Consider the following 16,997-nt stretch of genomic DNA (forward strand, 5'->3'; position numbering starts at 1 on the left):
TAAGCGTTGCGTCCAAGCATGTACAGGTCTGGCGAGCTGTCAAACCCAATATCATTGGATTCAATCAAGCGCTAAGCCCAAAACTAAACAGGTATGGCAAGTTGTCAGACCCAACCTCTTCGAGCTAAGCCAAACGATGAGTCTAAGTACATGTGGCCCTAGGAATCTTGTTAGACTACATGTTGGACCACGAGATTTTGATAAGTTAGATATATTTTTCCTATGATAAATCTGTGATATTTTTTCCTCTTTGACACATAAGAAAAATTAAATGCTATGAAGGAAATATGATTTTTAAACTCCCATATCTACCAAATGATAAGAATCATGGGCTATAAAAAACCGATTGAATCTTTAAAAGAAAAGATTCTTAATATCCATTCTTTAGCTAGAAAGAATGGACAAGATTGTTAGAATTAAAAGGTTAACTAATTATCTAAGATAAATCTTGCCCCCAAGCTACTTGAATTTTGTAGTACTTCATCTCTCAAACACTTAATTAACCATCAAAAACTAAAATTTCTCATTATGATAACAAATTTCTCCTTAGATGCTAATATTTTTTATTGGTATTTATTAAAATAATATTAAATATTTGAAAAGGAGTACATCTGTAACTAAGTTCTTTCTGTTTTAATTTTATAATAAATTTTCATAGGTTTAGGTTTTTTATTCATTTTTGTCCTTATATATATATATATATATATATATATATATATATATATATTTGTTTTAAAGTAATGATCTTATCAACCAATGCATATATTTGACACATATTACATGATTTAACATAATTGAATGAAAAGAAAAGAAAAAACTCAATAGTATATATAGTAGAAGAGTAGAATCTAGATATAAAAAAAAGTGTACATGGGTAAAGATTATAAAAACTACGAGTATAGGAGTAAAACATGTCATTAATCCATTTTTATTCACTAAACAAGTAAATAATCATCAAATGTCTCTTAACCAACAAAATAGATGAAATGTTAGAGAAGTGATTCTTGAAAGACAGAATCCAAGAAAGAATTTATAGAAATACACAACTCGTAAAAAAAAGTAGAAAATAAAAGCTCAACACACGCCATTAACACAATTAATTACACTACTAAAAACCCTTTATTATAAACACTTTGAGCGTGTGTGTGTGTGTGTATTAAGTCGTACAAGCTTCCTTTCTTAAATTCAACACAAACAATTGAATAATATCTCCATTTAAGTGGATCGGACATATTTATGACATATACAATCCAAAGGGTCCTCAAGAGGAGACCTTCTTTATTATAAAAATAAAAAACAAGGGAAAAAAAAAGAATTAAAAATATATTTTATTTATATATTTTTAATTATTTTAATATGTTGATGTTGAAAATAAATTTTTTAAAATATATATATTTTAAAAAAAAATTAAATCCTAACACCACAAAAATTTCGACAAAAAAGCAGCGCTTCCTCTTTCCACACTTGGAATAACAAATCAAAATTAAAGTAAAGAAACAACAACGGAAGTTATTGTATCCAAGCGGGGCATAGGATGTCTGTTTTATTTATTTATTTATTTATTTGCATAGGAGGTCTGCTAATTGTTCTTCGCTTAAACACCGTGGCATTACTCAGTATATAAACTTTATTCTATTTATTTCTTCTTGAAAGCAACATATCTTGTTAAAATGAAAATGAAGAAACTGTTTATATATATATATACTCACACAAATTGTGATGCCGAATAAAGAAATGTGTAGACCCAGTGGCGGAAGTAAAAAATAAAATTAAAAGGGATCAAGATTTTAATTGCTTTACTACTTAAACTAAAATTATAAATATTATTAAGAAAAAGGTTGGAAAAAAAATTCTTTACAGGGACCGGGGCCTGCCAGCCCTCCCTGGCTCCGCCCCTGTGTAGACCGAATGGTGGACTATTAAAATTCAAAGCAGGGAATAGATAACGGTGACCTCCTAAAATAAATAGAAGAAAACTTGAAGTTGGTTCTCCATCTATTGTGACCCCCATCATCTATGATGTCTTTCTATTATTAATTTTTCTTCATTTTGTTTTGTTAGGTAGTTTGCTTTTCTATAACATTGCTTTAGCAATTCATGGGATTTTTCTAATGTCATCGTCCATACTTTTATAATTAGATTTGTATTTTTTGTGATGGATGATATCTACAATGATAATGAATTTTCAATGATTTTTTTATTATTATTCTTAGTATGATATTAATAACTCATTTATTTTAATTGATTGTTTTCAAAAAAAAATTAACGGTTTGTTTGTTGTTATATTTTAAATAAGATTATTAAACTATCAGGTTTTATTGGATCTAATTGAGTTAATAACTCAAATATATTTTTCTTGCTTCTTAAAAAATATTATCTTAATCTAAGCATCCTTTTGTGTACTCAAATTTTTTTTGACCAATCTAGTAGTAACTATAAATGAATGAATGGGAGAGTGAGACGGTCTAACATTGGCAAAATTAATAAAATTAAAATATTTGAAAATTAATTAATAAAAATTAAGGATAATATGTTGGAGACTAAACTTTTGACTTTTAAAAAAATAATAAATAAAGAAAATAAGCGACCTGATGGGATATCTCTTATTAATAAATTATGAAAATAATTTTGGCAAATGAATATTTTTTTTTCAATGTTTGATCATCTATGGAAATGAGTTGTAAAAAGTTTTCAGTATTCTATGGACATCAAAAATTAAATTTCTATATTATTATATGATTTATTTAATCATTTACACCAAATAATGATACTTTTTTTGATAACTCACGAAATTAAAGCCTTAACGAGTAGCAAACTAGATTTAAATAATGTACTTTCCTTATTTTATCATGGAAAATAAATCTCACGGAGCTTGATTGAAATAATAAGACACCACTTTTTGAAGAGGTTTTTCTCCCCCCCCCCCCCCCCCCCCCTTCTTCTTGTTTTTTATTTGAATAAATTAAATTGTAGAGCATCTAAGTATATCAGATAAACTGGAGAAACACAATAAAAGTCATTAAATCTAGTAATGTAAATGATAGGAGGTAGGATAATTGAAGAAAAAGAGGTACAGAACAAAGAAATATAAAAATTGGAAACTACGACCTCTAAATGTATTTTCTGAGCTAAAAAAATCGTCCTCTAGTGTTTGCGTAACCTGTGGACTCAAAGACAGACGCCTCCACGCCTGGCGAGGCACCAGCCCACCTTTAAAACATGCCTAGATTATAAAATTACAAATGCCCTCCACTTGTTATTTGTTTCTGGTACTCCAAGCCAATCCCTTTCTTTTTTTAATTTGTTTGATGTGTAAATTACAGATGCCCTCCTCCACCTGTTATTTGCATGAACATTCTTGCCATCTTCGGCGGTGATTGAACCTGTTGAAGGAATCATAATATCTAACATATGCGAGGGAAATATTTTGTAAATGTGCGTGTGATGCTGGTTAATAAATGAGTATTCGAGGGGGTAAAGCTTTTTGCTCAGAGTCTGAAGAAACATTCTCATACAATGGACATGTGTTTGGTCCGTTTGGCAGAACCATAACGTTACATGGAAGAATATACACAAAAATTAACCTCTAATGGGTGGTATAGTAGTAAATATCTTGGGCTTAAGAGCTATGCTTCTTTTTAGGTTAGAGTTCGAATCTCACTTATTATATTTTCTTGGGTCATGCCTCCTGGTATAAAAAACCAATGACTAACATGTTCTTGTGTGAGAAATTTTTATAAACATTGGCACAGGAGCCTGGAAATTTAGTTGAGATATGCATAAATTGATCTGAACATCCTGGTTATCAAAAAAAACTTATACACAAAAATAGTAGAGGATGAGGTATCTGCTTCAAACTTGCAGCGCAACTCAAATAATCTCAAATATATTATAGAGTTTGCTGAACATAATTTTTTTATTGACGTGAACTCCTTTTATAAGGTAACGTACAAGTTGCATGTAATATAAATACAATGACTAGAAGTTTGTTTCAGCTGAAGTTGTATGTTGACAAGGAGTCTTTAGAGGATAGGTATACAACATATGTGAGCTTATTTATCTGCAGCGGATGATTATCGTTTGTGTTGTAGATAATCCTTAACACGCTCCCTCAAGATAGGCGGACTGATAATTAAGCCTATCTTGTTAACCATCGTCTGAAACTTGGTACGAGATAGAGGTTTAGTGAGGAAGTAAGCAAGTTGGTCATGTGTATTGACATGGAAGACGTCTAAAACACCTTTCTTTACCAGATCGCGAACAAAGTGCAGATCAATGGCAATGTGTTTCATGCGAGAGTGCATGACTGGATTTTGACTTAGTTGAGTGGCACCAATGTTATCACAGTAGATGCTAGGACGTTTGGACATCTTGATTCCCAGTTCATGGAATAGAGTGCGAATCCATATGAGTTCTGAAGTTGCTGAGGCTAGGGCCCTATATTCAACCTCTGTGGAAGATCTGGCAACTTAATGTTGTTTCCTTGTGCTCCATGAGATTGGGCAGTTCCCAAAAAATATAAGATAGGCAGAGGTAGAGTGTCTGTTGTCCGGGTCAGTACCCCAATCTGCATCTAAGTATCCGGAGAGATGAGGATTAACAGAGGGCGTTAATGATATCCCATAAATGATTGTGCCTTTGAGATACCGAAGCACCCGTTTTGAGATACCGAAGCACCCGTTTTGCTGAAATCCAGTGAAGTTGACTGGGTTTGTGCATGAATTGAGCAAACTTATTTACAACAAAAATGATATTAGGTCTGGTGATGGCTAGGTACTGTAAGGCTCCTATGACACTTCTGTATTGTTTTTGGTCTGCAGGAGGGTGACCATCATTGAGTTGAAGAGTTGGTTTGGTGGAAAGCGGGGTGTGAATTGGTCTGGCCCCTTCTATGTTAGTTCTCTTGAGGAGGTCTCTGATGTATTTTTGTTGGGATAAGAAGATCCCCTCGCGAGTTTGCTGCACTTCGACCCCAATAAAATAGTGCAGGTCACTAAGATCTTTTAAGGAGACTTGGACACCAAGTTGACGTATTATATCTGACATAACTTGGGAATCATTACCTGTGAGTAGCACATCATCAACATATACCAGCAGAAATAAGATGATATCCTTCTTTGAGTAGATGAACAAGGAAGAGTCGGACTTTGATTGTTGGAATCCCAGTGTCAAAAGGAAGGAGTTGAGTTTGTCATACCAGGCACGTGGTGCCTGTTTTAAGCCATAGATGGATTTGTGTAGTTTGCAGATGTGTGTGGGCATTGTGGAGTCTACAAATCCTGGGGGCTGAATCATGTAAACATCTTCTTGTAATGATCCATGGAGGAATGCATTATTTACGTCCAGTTGTTTCATGCACCAGCGATGTTGAACAGCAATGGATAACACAGTTCTGATTGTTACTGGTTTGACGACTGGACTGAAGGTCTCATTGTAATCAAGGCCGGGACATTGATGATATCCTTTAGCTACCAGACATGCTTTGTATCTTGATATTGTGCCATCAGCATTGTGTTTGATGCGAAAAAGCCACCTGCAACCAACAGGGATGATGGATGGGTTGGACGAAACCAGTTCCCAGGTGTCATGTTTAACCAAGGCGTTGAACTCTTCAGACATAGTATGTTGCCATTTGTGATCTTTCAGGGCTTGAGAGACACATGTGGGCTCTATAGGCTGTGGGAGGGGGTGTTTTGTGGTGAGGTGGATTTGTTTTGGTTTGTAAATGTTGTTCATGGATCTTGTTATCATGTTGTGTTGTCTGGTGAAGGGTTGTAAGGATGGTGGCTGTATCACTGACCTGTTTTCTGATGGTGCAGAGGGTGGAACCAGAATTTATAGTGGTGGTGCAGATGGAGGAACAACGGGAGCAGCAGTTGTCACTGTTGATTGCCTGGATGGTGTATGTCCTGAAGGTGGAACTATCGGGATGGTGGAGACAATTGTGGGATTCCCTGCATGTGGTTGTGATGACATACTAGTGGATACAGTGTAGGGAAAAATAGTTTCATAAAAAACAACATGTTTTGAGATGTAAATCCGAGATGAGTGAATGTCCATGCATTTATATGCATTTTGAGTGCTTGAATAACCAAGGAAAATGCATGGTTTGGACTTTGGTTGCAGCTTGTTGTGATTGTAAGGTTTAAGCCATGAAAAACACTAGCACCCAAAGGTGCGTAGTTTGTGATAGTTTGGTTGACGACCAAAAATGCTTTCAAAAGGACTTTTGTTGTTTAGAACGTTAATTAGATAAATCGCAGTTTGAAAAGCATGTGTCCAGTATGACATTGGAAGATGTGCTTGATGAAGCAACATGAGACCTGTCTCGATAATGTGACGATGTCTTCGTTCACTTGTCCCATTTTGTTGTGGTGTGTGTGGAGCAATGGTAAGCATGTTTATGGACTGAGCGGATAGAAACTGACGCAGACTCTGATACTCACCGCCATTATCAGAGTATAGATTCTTAATTTGAAAACCAAATTGTTTTTCAACAAATCCTTTTAATTGAATGAATATGGATCGAACATCATTGTTGTGATGAATCGAAAATAACCAGCAATACTTTGTGAAATGATCCACAAATAAAGCATAATATCGATAACCATCAATGGAAGTTGATGTTGTTGGCCCTCATATATCTATGTAGATGTATTCTAGAGGATGTGTGCTTATAAGTAATGTTTTGGAAAAAGATAATTGATGACTTTTATTGCATTGACAAGCTGAACACAGAGATGATAAAGTTTGGCTAGAGCCTGAAACTAGAAGGGAAAAACGACTAATTAGAAAATGACATATTTTGGTGGAGGGATGACCAAGTCGTGTGTGCCAAAGATCAAGGGAAGTTCTTTCACCAACAAGTGCAAGTGCTGGAGGTTTCTTGATTGATGATAGTGTGGCAGTGGATAGACACCATCCTGGCAGTCACCACGAAGTATTGTTGTCCCCGTGTTCCGATCCTTCACAAGAAAGTAGAATGGATGAAATTCTATATAGACATTATTTGAGCGGGTAAAGTTATGAACAGAGGCTAAATTCTTGTGTATGTTTGGAACATAGAGAGTATTATGCAGAAAAAAAAGATTTTGACAATGAGCTCAATGACATAGAGCAAACATGTGTTACTTTCAAACCTGAGCCGTCACCAATGACTACTTCATCTGTTCCATCGTATTCAGAGTGAATTGAGAGATTTGTAAGATCAGAAGTAATGTGATGTGATGCTGCCGAGTCCATAAGCCATTTTTTCTCCTGTATGCCATTTGTAGCTGCACAATTTGCAGATTTCGATCGTGATACCTTGCGACATGTCTTAGCTGAGTGCCCTTTGGTGTCACATAGTTGACAAAACAATGGAGGCTGACTAGATTTGTCTCTGGGAATGTATCTGCGTTGGTTGGATCTGTAGTAACTAACAGGTGGGTTTGAAGATCGTGCTAGTTTGAAGTATCTGCTGTGTTGAGCTGCATTGACAGTGGCTATCAATCTGGACTTGGAGGCATCAATACGTTTGAGATAATTTTCATGACTGATTAATACATCATGGAGTTCTTCAAATGTGAGGGATGTTTCTCTAGTTCGTATTGTGGTTGCTATATCACGAAATTCTGCCCCTATTCCATTGAGAATATATAACATAATGTCATCTATACAGATGGGAGTATCAATGACAGTAAGTTCATCAACTAGTCTTTTGACAGTGTTAAGATAATCTGAAACTGGCTGGCTTCCTCTTTGTATAAGGGTCAATTCTTCCTTGAGTTGCATGACACGCGTGCGTGATCGGTTTGCATACAATCATTGTATTTTTACCCATGCATCATGAGCAGTGGTGGAAGTGGCGATTAGTGGCAAAACTGGTTTTGAAACAGATGCAAGGATTGCATGAAGGAGCAAGTTATCTTGCCGAAACCAGCGCCAGAAAGCAGGATTTGAATTCTCTGCAGAAGATGATCCAGTAATTGGATCATGTACTGTTTGTGATGGACAAACAATGGTTCCATCAATATATCCTTATAGGTTGTAGCCTATGAGCAAGGACATTAATTGAGCACGCCAGGAAGGAAAATTCGAGGGTGTTAGTTTCAGGGGAAGTTGAGAACTAGCATTGAAGGCAATGAGATGAGTATCACCATTGCCATGTGTTTCAGAGTTTATGATGACAGCGTCTGCAGTTGAGGCCATGTTGGGGAGTCTCGTGAGAGAAAGGGTAGGCTCTGATACCATATAAAGTTTGCTGAACATAATTTTTTTATTGACGTGAACTCCTTTTATAAGGTAACGTACAAGTTGCATGTAATATAAATACAATGACTAGAAGTTTGTTTCAACTGAAGTTGTATGTTGACAAGGAGTCTTAGAGGATAGGTATACAACATACGTGAGTTTATTTATCTGCAGCTGATGATTATCGTTTGTGTTATAGATAATCCTTAACATATATCACCCAACAACATGTAAATTTATTTTGCATGGACAGAGCAATCAGCCAGTATAAAACCCCCCCTGAAAATAAAAATGAAGAAACTGGGCATGACAGCACTTGACAAACCTACCTCTTAGAAAACAAACGGCATATAAGCAAGCATGGCAAAGAATCATCCTTCTCCAATTGGAATGCAAATGAAATTAACAAAAAATGTTAAAATACAACATAGAAAATGCCAAGGAAACTCTTAATTACATCTATGTTCATGTGATAAAAGCTGAAGGAGGCAGCACAACCCCTGAAAGAGGGATCACAACCCAAAAAATCTAAAACAAAAGGCAAGAACCAAAGCATGGTAGCACTGAAACCAATTCACAAGCCAGCAAACAAACAAAATATAAGCAACCATGATGGAGAATCATCCATGGCCAACTACAATGCCAGAGAAAATTACTAAAACTAGTTAAAATACAGCATAGAAAGATTCAGACAAAATGCAAAGGGAACTTAGCAACACATTCTTCTACATGCCTTGTGAATTGAAGAAGGCAACACAACGCATAAAACCCAATAAAAAAAAAACCAAGAACTTAACCATGGCAGCACTGAACTAACAAACCAGCTAGCAAACAAACAAAATATAAAGACCGTGACTAAGAATCATCCATCTCCAATCATAATGCAAACAAAATTATTGAATATAGCAAGAACACAACAAAAAAAATCCAGAAAAATATGCAAAGAAAAATGATGAGGTCTTGTTTTATCCCGTGGGCTTGAAGGTCGGGCTTGGGCTTGATCTAAAGTCATTAATCTCCTGGTTGTGGCAATCTAATTCACCAAACTATAATGAAAGTATAGATAGATCATCATTGTTACCTGTAAAAGATCCTCTTTTATCTATTTGGAGACTCTTCGATAATTAAATTAGTGTTGATTCAGAGAGAGATCGATTATATTTTGAGAAAAAAGGCTTTTAAGATAGATCAATTTTTATAACCAACGAGAAAAAAAACTAAAATTGGTGCAATCATCTTTGCTTTCTCCTTTTATAGTCCTTCGGGTGCTTCTCTTCCTTGTAAGGGAAAGGTTGACATGTCCTATCAAGATCAAATACATCTGATTTATGGTCCAATTATGATACAATATTTATGATTTATGGTTATATCAGGATAAGATATCTCTGATTTATCAAGGGGTGTCTAGGCTCAGCACTTGGCTACGCTCAACAACTATAGGTCTGGAAACTCGCCAAACCCACAAGCGCATGGGCTCAGCGCTTAGCTGAGTTCAAGAATGATTGGTCTAGCAACTCGTCAAACCCACAGGCGTCTAGGTTCAGCACTTGGCTGAGCGTAAAAATGATGGATCTAGCAACTCGTCATACCCACATGTATCTGGGCTCAGCACTTGGCTTAGCCTAAGGATGATGGGTCTTAACCTTCTCATGGTTAGTCATTTGGAGAGCAATTTTAAACAAACAAACAAAAAACAATAAATTTCAATCCATTAGTACGTAGCCCGCCAAATCTTTGGGTATTATATGTGAACATTTTGAAAAAACCTATACCCATAGCAGGTAAGACCCTTTTTATCTTTCTCATAAAGTCTTTATACATCCCTCCTAACACCATTGGGATCCTCAAGTTATGTGGCTTCTTTCCACGGGTAGAAGGTTTTTCTTGGGGAACAAAATGATGGCCAACACTCAATATAGCACTTGAGTATCCTTCTCAATATATGTGATGACATAAAAAGTTTTTAAAGGATCTTTCTTTTTCAATAAGAATCAATAGAGCCTAAAAACATCAAGCCTAGTTCAAGAAAGAGAAGTGCTTCAATTCTTGATGAGGAGTTCAAGTTTCAACTAGAACATGAAAAAAGCAACAAGGGATATGGGTCCCTTAGATTAGGCCCTAGGGTTTGGGAGGATGCCATATTGGCATTGTTCTCTAGTGGAGAGGAGAGAAGATCCTCGTGTAGGGGCCCATCCACTTCTCCTTTTAGGGGTGCTCAAGAGACGAGATCCCATAGGAGTCCATCCCATGTCCCCACCAAAGACCCTCAGGAGAGAGGGAGGTTGCCTTAGATCCACAAAGATGACGTCCCCAACAATATATGCACTACAAACGTGGAAATCATAGCTTGCCAACAACTTGGCAAGCACATTGCCCAGATGCCCCTCCCTAATAAGCATATCAGTAAACTAACCATGGGAACCTCTCAGGGTCTTTTTGAAATCATTGTTCCTCTATGCATGTTCGAGATGGGGTATTATTTCCCTCTCTAGGTGATCCACCTTGACAGTGATCCACCTTGACAGAATCACCGACAAAACATGCCATTGATGTTCTATTAATGAAACCATCAGTGAGATAGATATATTGTCGACAGAACTATCCGTCAAAATTCTATTGGTAATATTCACCAACGAATTTGACAACAGATATTGGTCAGCCCTTTTTTAAGGACCAACGACAATAATTTATCGTTATATCCATCAATATAAAAGTCATTGATGAGATTACCGATAGATATAATATCAACAACGAGATATTTTCTAACAACATGTTTTTATCAATAAATCCATCGGTGATTTTTACACCGATAGAATTAGTGTGTTTGTATTGATGGAATATCCCGTTAGTATTTTAAAAATCTTCTGGTAGTGCAATGTGAATCATAATATATATATATATATATATACAAATGGTATTTGTATGCTTCATAATGAAATTAATTTTTGTAATATATATTTTAAGATGAATGGTATTTCATAATCTAATAATAATAAAAAAAAGATGAGAGAAAACCTCCCACAAATTTAAAGGAAATGTAATTGTAAACAAGAGCAACAAATAAATGGAAATGAAGAAATGATAATTAAAAGTGATCGTTAAATATTTGGATTCTATAAGGTGAAATTACATATGAATAATTTTGGAATTCTAAATATTACATCAAAATCCCTCTAGTGGGGTAGGGTTCTCCAAATTTTTCATATGAATTTTACATCGATATAGTTTTATAATCTCAGATGAACTTGTTCACCATCTAAAATAAATTATTAAATTCACCCAAACCATCAATTTAATTGGTTATGTTTAAATATGATTTTTTTTCATATTTAGTATAAAAAATGAGATGGAATAATTAATAACATAATCACAAAAATAATGTAGATAATTTAATAAGGTACGGCAATTTTATTGACTTGATCCGTCATCTTAGATGGTGAAATTACAAGATAAAACAATTATAGAAAAAAAAAATGATAGAAATCATCCATCAACGTGCCAAATAGTCATCATCTGGAGCAACGTGCCAATACTATTATTTTCTCTTTATAATTGAAGTGTACACTGTACACGTGTGTGGAGCACATTATTTAACAAATGTATGGACACGTTAAATGTACTAAAAACGACCACATCTCATAATGCAAGGGATAGAGAACAGGTTTTGGTTCCTGTCCTAACTACTTATGAAAACAAGGGGGGAAAAAACACATCAGAAGCATGCATTGCCTGCCACCGAGAAGTGTGATTTGTTTTGAGAGTAGATCGCTAGAATTAGATAAGCCAACGTATATAGATAGGAAGAACAAATGCATAAATGGAGAGATTCTTCTTTAGGGATTCAGGCAGAAAATAAATTGCGGTGGAGAACAGGAGTGGACATGAATGGTTTATCCAGGCTCATAGTCACACCTGCTTTAGTGTCCATGTTAACTTTTGATCCATCTGGGCCATCTCCTCCGACCACCTTCCAATCAAAACATTGAACCATAGCTGAAACACTGCAATTGATCAAACTTGAGGACATGTTAGTCCCAGGGCACATTCTCCTTCCCCCGCCAAAAGGGACGTAAATCTGTAGGTTTTGCGGCCCCTTGGTGCTGTCATGTTCTGTCAAGAACCTCTCTGGAATGAAGTCGTTGGGGTTATCCCATATCTTTGGATCCCTCATGATAGAGTATGCATTCATTATCATTGTAATTCCTTTGGGGATGTCATGTCCTGCAAGTTTGCAATCTTCACGGCATACTCTATCAAATAAAGGCACTGGTGGATGTAGTCTCATTGCCTCCTTCACACATGCTTGAAAATAAGGCATATTTGGGATATCTGCTTCATCTGCAAGTCTCTCTGTCCCGACAACTGAATCTATCTCCTCTCTCAGCTTCTTGAATGATGCAGGATGGTTGACAAGCTCCCCTAAGATCCATAGTACGGCATCTGCTGTAGTACTCGTACCTCCAGTGAAAAGATCCTGAGAAAAGGATTGAAAGGGATATTCATTAAGACAGTTTATTATTGACAACTCATCCCAACATGTATAATTACAAGAAAGATTTGTAAATTAATGAAGAAGGGAAATGGATGAAAGAAAAATTACCAGAAAGAAAGTCTTCATTTGCTTCCTGGTTATCCTCATTTCAGCATTTTTATCATGATAAACTTCCAAGAGAATATCCATCAAGTCTTTATTCTCCATGTGTGGACCTCCTCTCTTTGCTTTTTCCTCATGCTCTACCAAGATGTTCTCAAACAATTCATCATACCTTTTGGGCACAGCAGCAATTTTCTTTCTTAAGTACCAAGTACCTATCCTTTTCAAGGGACCAAACAAGTTACATACAGCAAGCTTTGCAGCCAGATCAAAGGATTCACTCACCAGCCCTCTACACTGATCAGCCTGATTATCTTCCCCCGAACACCTAGCACTCATGATCATCCTGCAAGTAGCATTGTTTGCTAGTGTTAATACCTCAGCACTCAAATCTGCAACATCATTTTTTTGACCTATCTCCAACATTTTAGACAAAAATCTCACAACTTCTTCATGCCTAACATTCTTTAACTTCTTCATCTGGCTGCTCCCCAACAATTCTGTCATGCAAATCTTCTTCATGAATTTCCAGTAATCCCCATATGGGGCATTGAAAAAGCTTGTTGAGCTTCCAAATAGTAAATTATCCTCAAAGGGGGATTTTATTCTAGAGGCAAAATGGACATCTTGTGCCTTGAAGATCTCAGTGGCCACTGGAGCTGATGAGACAAGAACAGCAGGATACGTGGCCAAACGGAGATAGAGGAGAGGGCCATATTTGTTGTTGAGAGCATGGAAGCCTTTGTATGCTACTGGGGTTAGTAAATGGAGGTGACCGATCAAAGGAAGTGTTGGTGGGCTTGGAGGGGGGCAATAACCGGCAGGTTTCTTGCCGGGTCTCTTGAAAATGTATTGAAGAAAGACGGTGATAAACCAGAGGACAAAGAGGGCAATGACATATTGAATGGCAGTCATGGCAGCCATTTGACTAGAAAAAGCTGGCTAGCAAATGGTGAGTATATCGACGTTCTGAACTAGAGTTGTTATGCATTTATAACTAACCTCTCACTAGGTTTCATTTCAGGGAATCATTTTCTGAGGATTTTTTTTTTTAAAAAAAAAAAAGAAGTCATCAATATGAATTTGTTGAAATCGAGTTTGAATGAGTAGGGGATTTGTATTAGTCAATGCATACGTTCGATGAAAAACTTGGCATGCATTCTATCTAAAATAAAAAAACATAAAAAAAATAAGAAAAATAAAGTAAAGTAAAGAAAAAAAATAAAAATAAATAGTAACCAGATGTAAAACAAAGATCATGCTACATATTTTTATTATATTTTTATAAAAATAATGTTATCATCTCATAGGAAAATTCGTTGATGGGATAACGGATGACTGTCTCATGGAAAAATTAAATCAAAAGGGTATTGTAAGGCACCCCTTATTAACTCACAGGTTCAAATTCACATCTTTTTTTTTAGAAAACTTATTTATTTATTTATTATTGAAGATATGATGAGAAAACACATAATCATGAACTAATGCGACATTAATCCTGTAATGTTCTAAAACTCGATCTGAAACTAATTCGAACTGCTCATTTGAGTGATTTTCCGATTGAAAAAGAAAATGTCCTTCTGGGGCCATAAAAGGTCTCTTCTTTTTTGCTTTAGCAACAAGAAGCAATATAGTACTTTTCAAACTTCATTCGATATTTGAATTTCGACAAGTTATTCACGTTGATATATATATGGCCAGAATTTCGAGTGTGGCTTTCAACTTCAAGGAAAGGAACTGAATGCTGAGTGGATAAATTAGCTGATGGGCCACTTCAAATTCTCTTTCAAATTTCGTTCTTGATGTATATGAGTGTGTTGCTGTAGCCATGTGGCCCATGCTATGAGAGCTTGGGATCTTTATGAGTCAGGGCACATATGACTCGATCGGTGCATTTTGCCGCGCACTAATTAATGGGAACATGCAGTTTGATCAATATCGACAATAATTGGGTTTAATGGAGTTTTTCTAAATCATCCATGGTTTCAACCAAGTATGAATGGGTTTAATGAAATCTTTGGATTAAGATAGTCTTGATTTAAATATATAATTAATAGATTTGGCTTAATGATAACATGATATAAATTCAAACCATTTATTTAAAACAAAGGTTTAAGTTTCTCGTTTATGATTGTTTCCATGAAGAAAGAGTAGTGCTTACTTTCTCCATGGTTACATGTTTTAATTTCGAGGGGACGATAAACATGCTGCAGCAACAAAATAATAATCATTTACACCAAAAGAAACCAGCAAAAATAGAAAACATGGATGTTTATGAGTCTCATACCGATTACTTTTTAAAATATTTTTTATTTAAAAATATATTAAAGTTGAAAAAATATAAATTTCCTTTGAATTGCAAACAAAAGAAGTTTTGTTTTGTTCTTCCAGTCGATTATATTTTCTTCCGTCAGTATTTTGATATTGATCATCAAGACTACTGTATATTTTTAAAAAAAAAAATGGAAATAGTCAGATCCTTTTTCTTTGGATTGGGAAATTAAAGTCAATTTTGAACGCGGAATTTGACTTTCAGCGGTTTAAGAGGTGGTATTATTCTACCGTAAAACTATAAATATATATACCGCATCATAGACCAGCCCTGGCTTAATTTATTATAGTAAAGCCAGAGCTGGTCTATGATTGAACACTAATCAAACACAATCTTAAGGATTTGTTTGATGAAAGTTTATCCAATAGAATAGAAGGTTTCAAGATTTTCATTGGTTAGCTTTAAAAATAATCATGCACGCGATGACCTAAATATTCATGCACTACTGCTCTCCAAAACCATCCGCCGAAGCTAGCTCCGTACGAAGGCCCGTCCACACACATATTCAGATGGTCTCCTTTCCTTTCCTTTCTTTTTTTGGGTTACCGTCTATATAAGTTTGCTAACTCCCTTTTGTTTTACTACGGGATTATCCAAGTTGTTAATCTGCCCCTCTCAAAATAAAATTTGAATTTACCCCATCAAGAAGTTGTTAATTTTATCGAGATTTAAAGAGTCCAGTTGTTTGCTGAGAAATCCAAGCCATCGAACTAATACAATACTAATTAAGTTGAGAAATGCAGGTCAGGCCATCCAACTGATACAATACTGATTAAGCTGAGAAATTCAGGTCATCCAGCTAATACAATAATAATCTAGGACATCCAACTTGGTGTTCGGATCAGTTTGCGCGCACCTCGATTAATCTTACGGGCCCTGAAGTTAACGACCATGTAAATTTTCAATGGCCCTGAAGTTTGTGGAACTCGAACTGGTGACCTTTAGGAAGCAAATCTAGAACCTGACCAGTTGAACTATACTCCTTAGAATTATAAGATTCATTCAAATGTCTTTTTTTCCAAATAAAAAAATTATTTGGCATGTGGGGTGCTGTGTAATCACAAATCTAATTAACATCTAAGATGAATGAATAGAAAATGTATACCTGGTAAACTGTATCAAGGTTGTAGCACTGTTTAACTGAAGAACCTCCTCTTATGGGTAGGGTAGAAAAGATTCCAATAAATAATTATCGCAATGTAAGTTTCACGATACAATTATTGTCCTGCATCATCCACGCACATTCTAGGTAACTGCTGCACTGCTGAAAGTTGAAAGTCCTTAATTAATGCCGCCAGGCCTTTTTTTTTTCTTTTTTTCGTTTTGACTGTATCATCTAAAGAAAACCTACGTCAGTATCCTTTGCTATACGTTTTTCGTGGAATTTTTGGAATGCCGTGGATGGAAATTTGTTCCAGGTCCACCGCTTGAATTTTATTTTATTTTTTATCGCAGATCTTTTTGCATCATGTGAAAACTGTACCGTAATTCTAAAAAATTTAAATTTTTTTTTATTAAAATTTAATATAATTTATATGTTTTGAATCATTTTAATATATTGATATTAAAAATAATTTTTAAAAAATAAAAAAATATCATTGGCATGCATTTCGACACGAAAAATTATTTGAAAAGCAACCACAACCACATTCCAAACATATTTGTATACCAATGATCTGAGTTGAGTTAAATGATGATTTTGGAAGAAGTTATAAATAAAATATTTAAAAAGTATTTTTTTTATTATTTGTTATGCATGTTTGATAAATAAGGTATCGGGAAATCTTGGTTTTGTATTTTAAGTTTTTCATTAAATGAAGATAATTTTTATTTTGTAAA

General features: G+C 35.3%; 1 protein-coding gene across 1 annotated transcript; it reads right to left on the minus strand.

Annotated features, from left to right (window-relative positions):
• Positions 1-11,746: 11,746 nt before the first annotated feature.
• LOC7463865 (cytochrome P450 705A5) lies at positions 11,747-13,791 on the minus strand. Its single transcript, XM_002299922.4, has 2 exons — positions 12,833-13,791; positions 11,747-12,706 (listed from the first exon to the last, which is right to left on the minus strand). The coding sequence occupies exons 1-2, from the start codon at positions 13,748-13,750 to the stop codon at positions 12,074-12,076; spliced, it is 1,551 nt and encodes a 516-aa protein (XP_002299958.1). The 5' UTR covers positions 13,751-13,791; the 3' UTR covers positions 11,747-12,073.
• Positions 13,792-16,997: the final 3,206 nt, after the last annotated feature.

This window comes from Populus trichocarpa, chromosome 1, assembly GCF_000002775.5.
Source record: "Populus trichocarpa isolate Nisqually-1 chromosome 1, P.trichocarpa_v4.1, whole genome shotgun sequence".
In the NCBI taxonomy this organism is placed as follows: domain Eukaryota; kingdom Viridiplantae; phylum Streptophyta; class Magnoliopsida; order Malpighiales; family Salicaceae; genus Populus; species Populus trichocarpa.

What these genes read in the sequence shown, in the direction of transcription:
- LOC7463865 (XM_002299922.4), bottom strand. Translation starts at nt 13,750, where the DNA reads ATGGCTGCCATGACTGCCATTCAATATGTCATTGCCCTCTTTGTCCTC. An exon ending in AAATGAAGACTTTCTTTCTG is followed by an intron (nt 12,707 to 12,832) that starts GTAATTTTTCTT and finishes TCCTTTTCTCAG; the next exon opens with GATCTTTTCACTGGAGGTAC.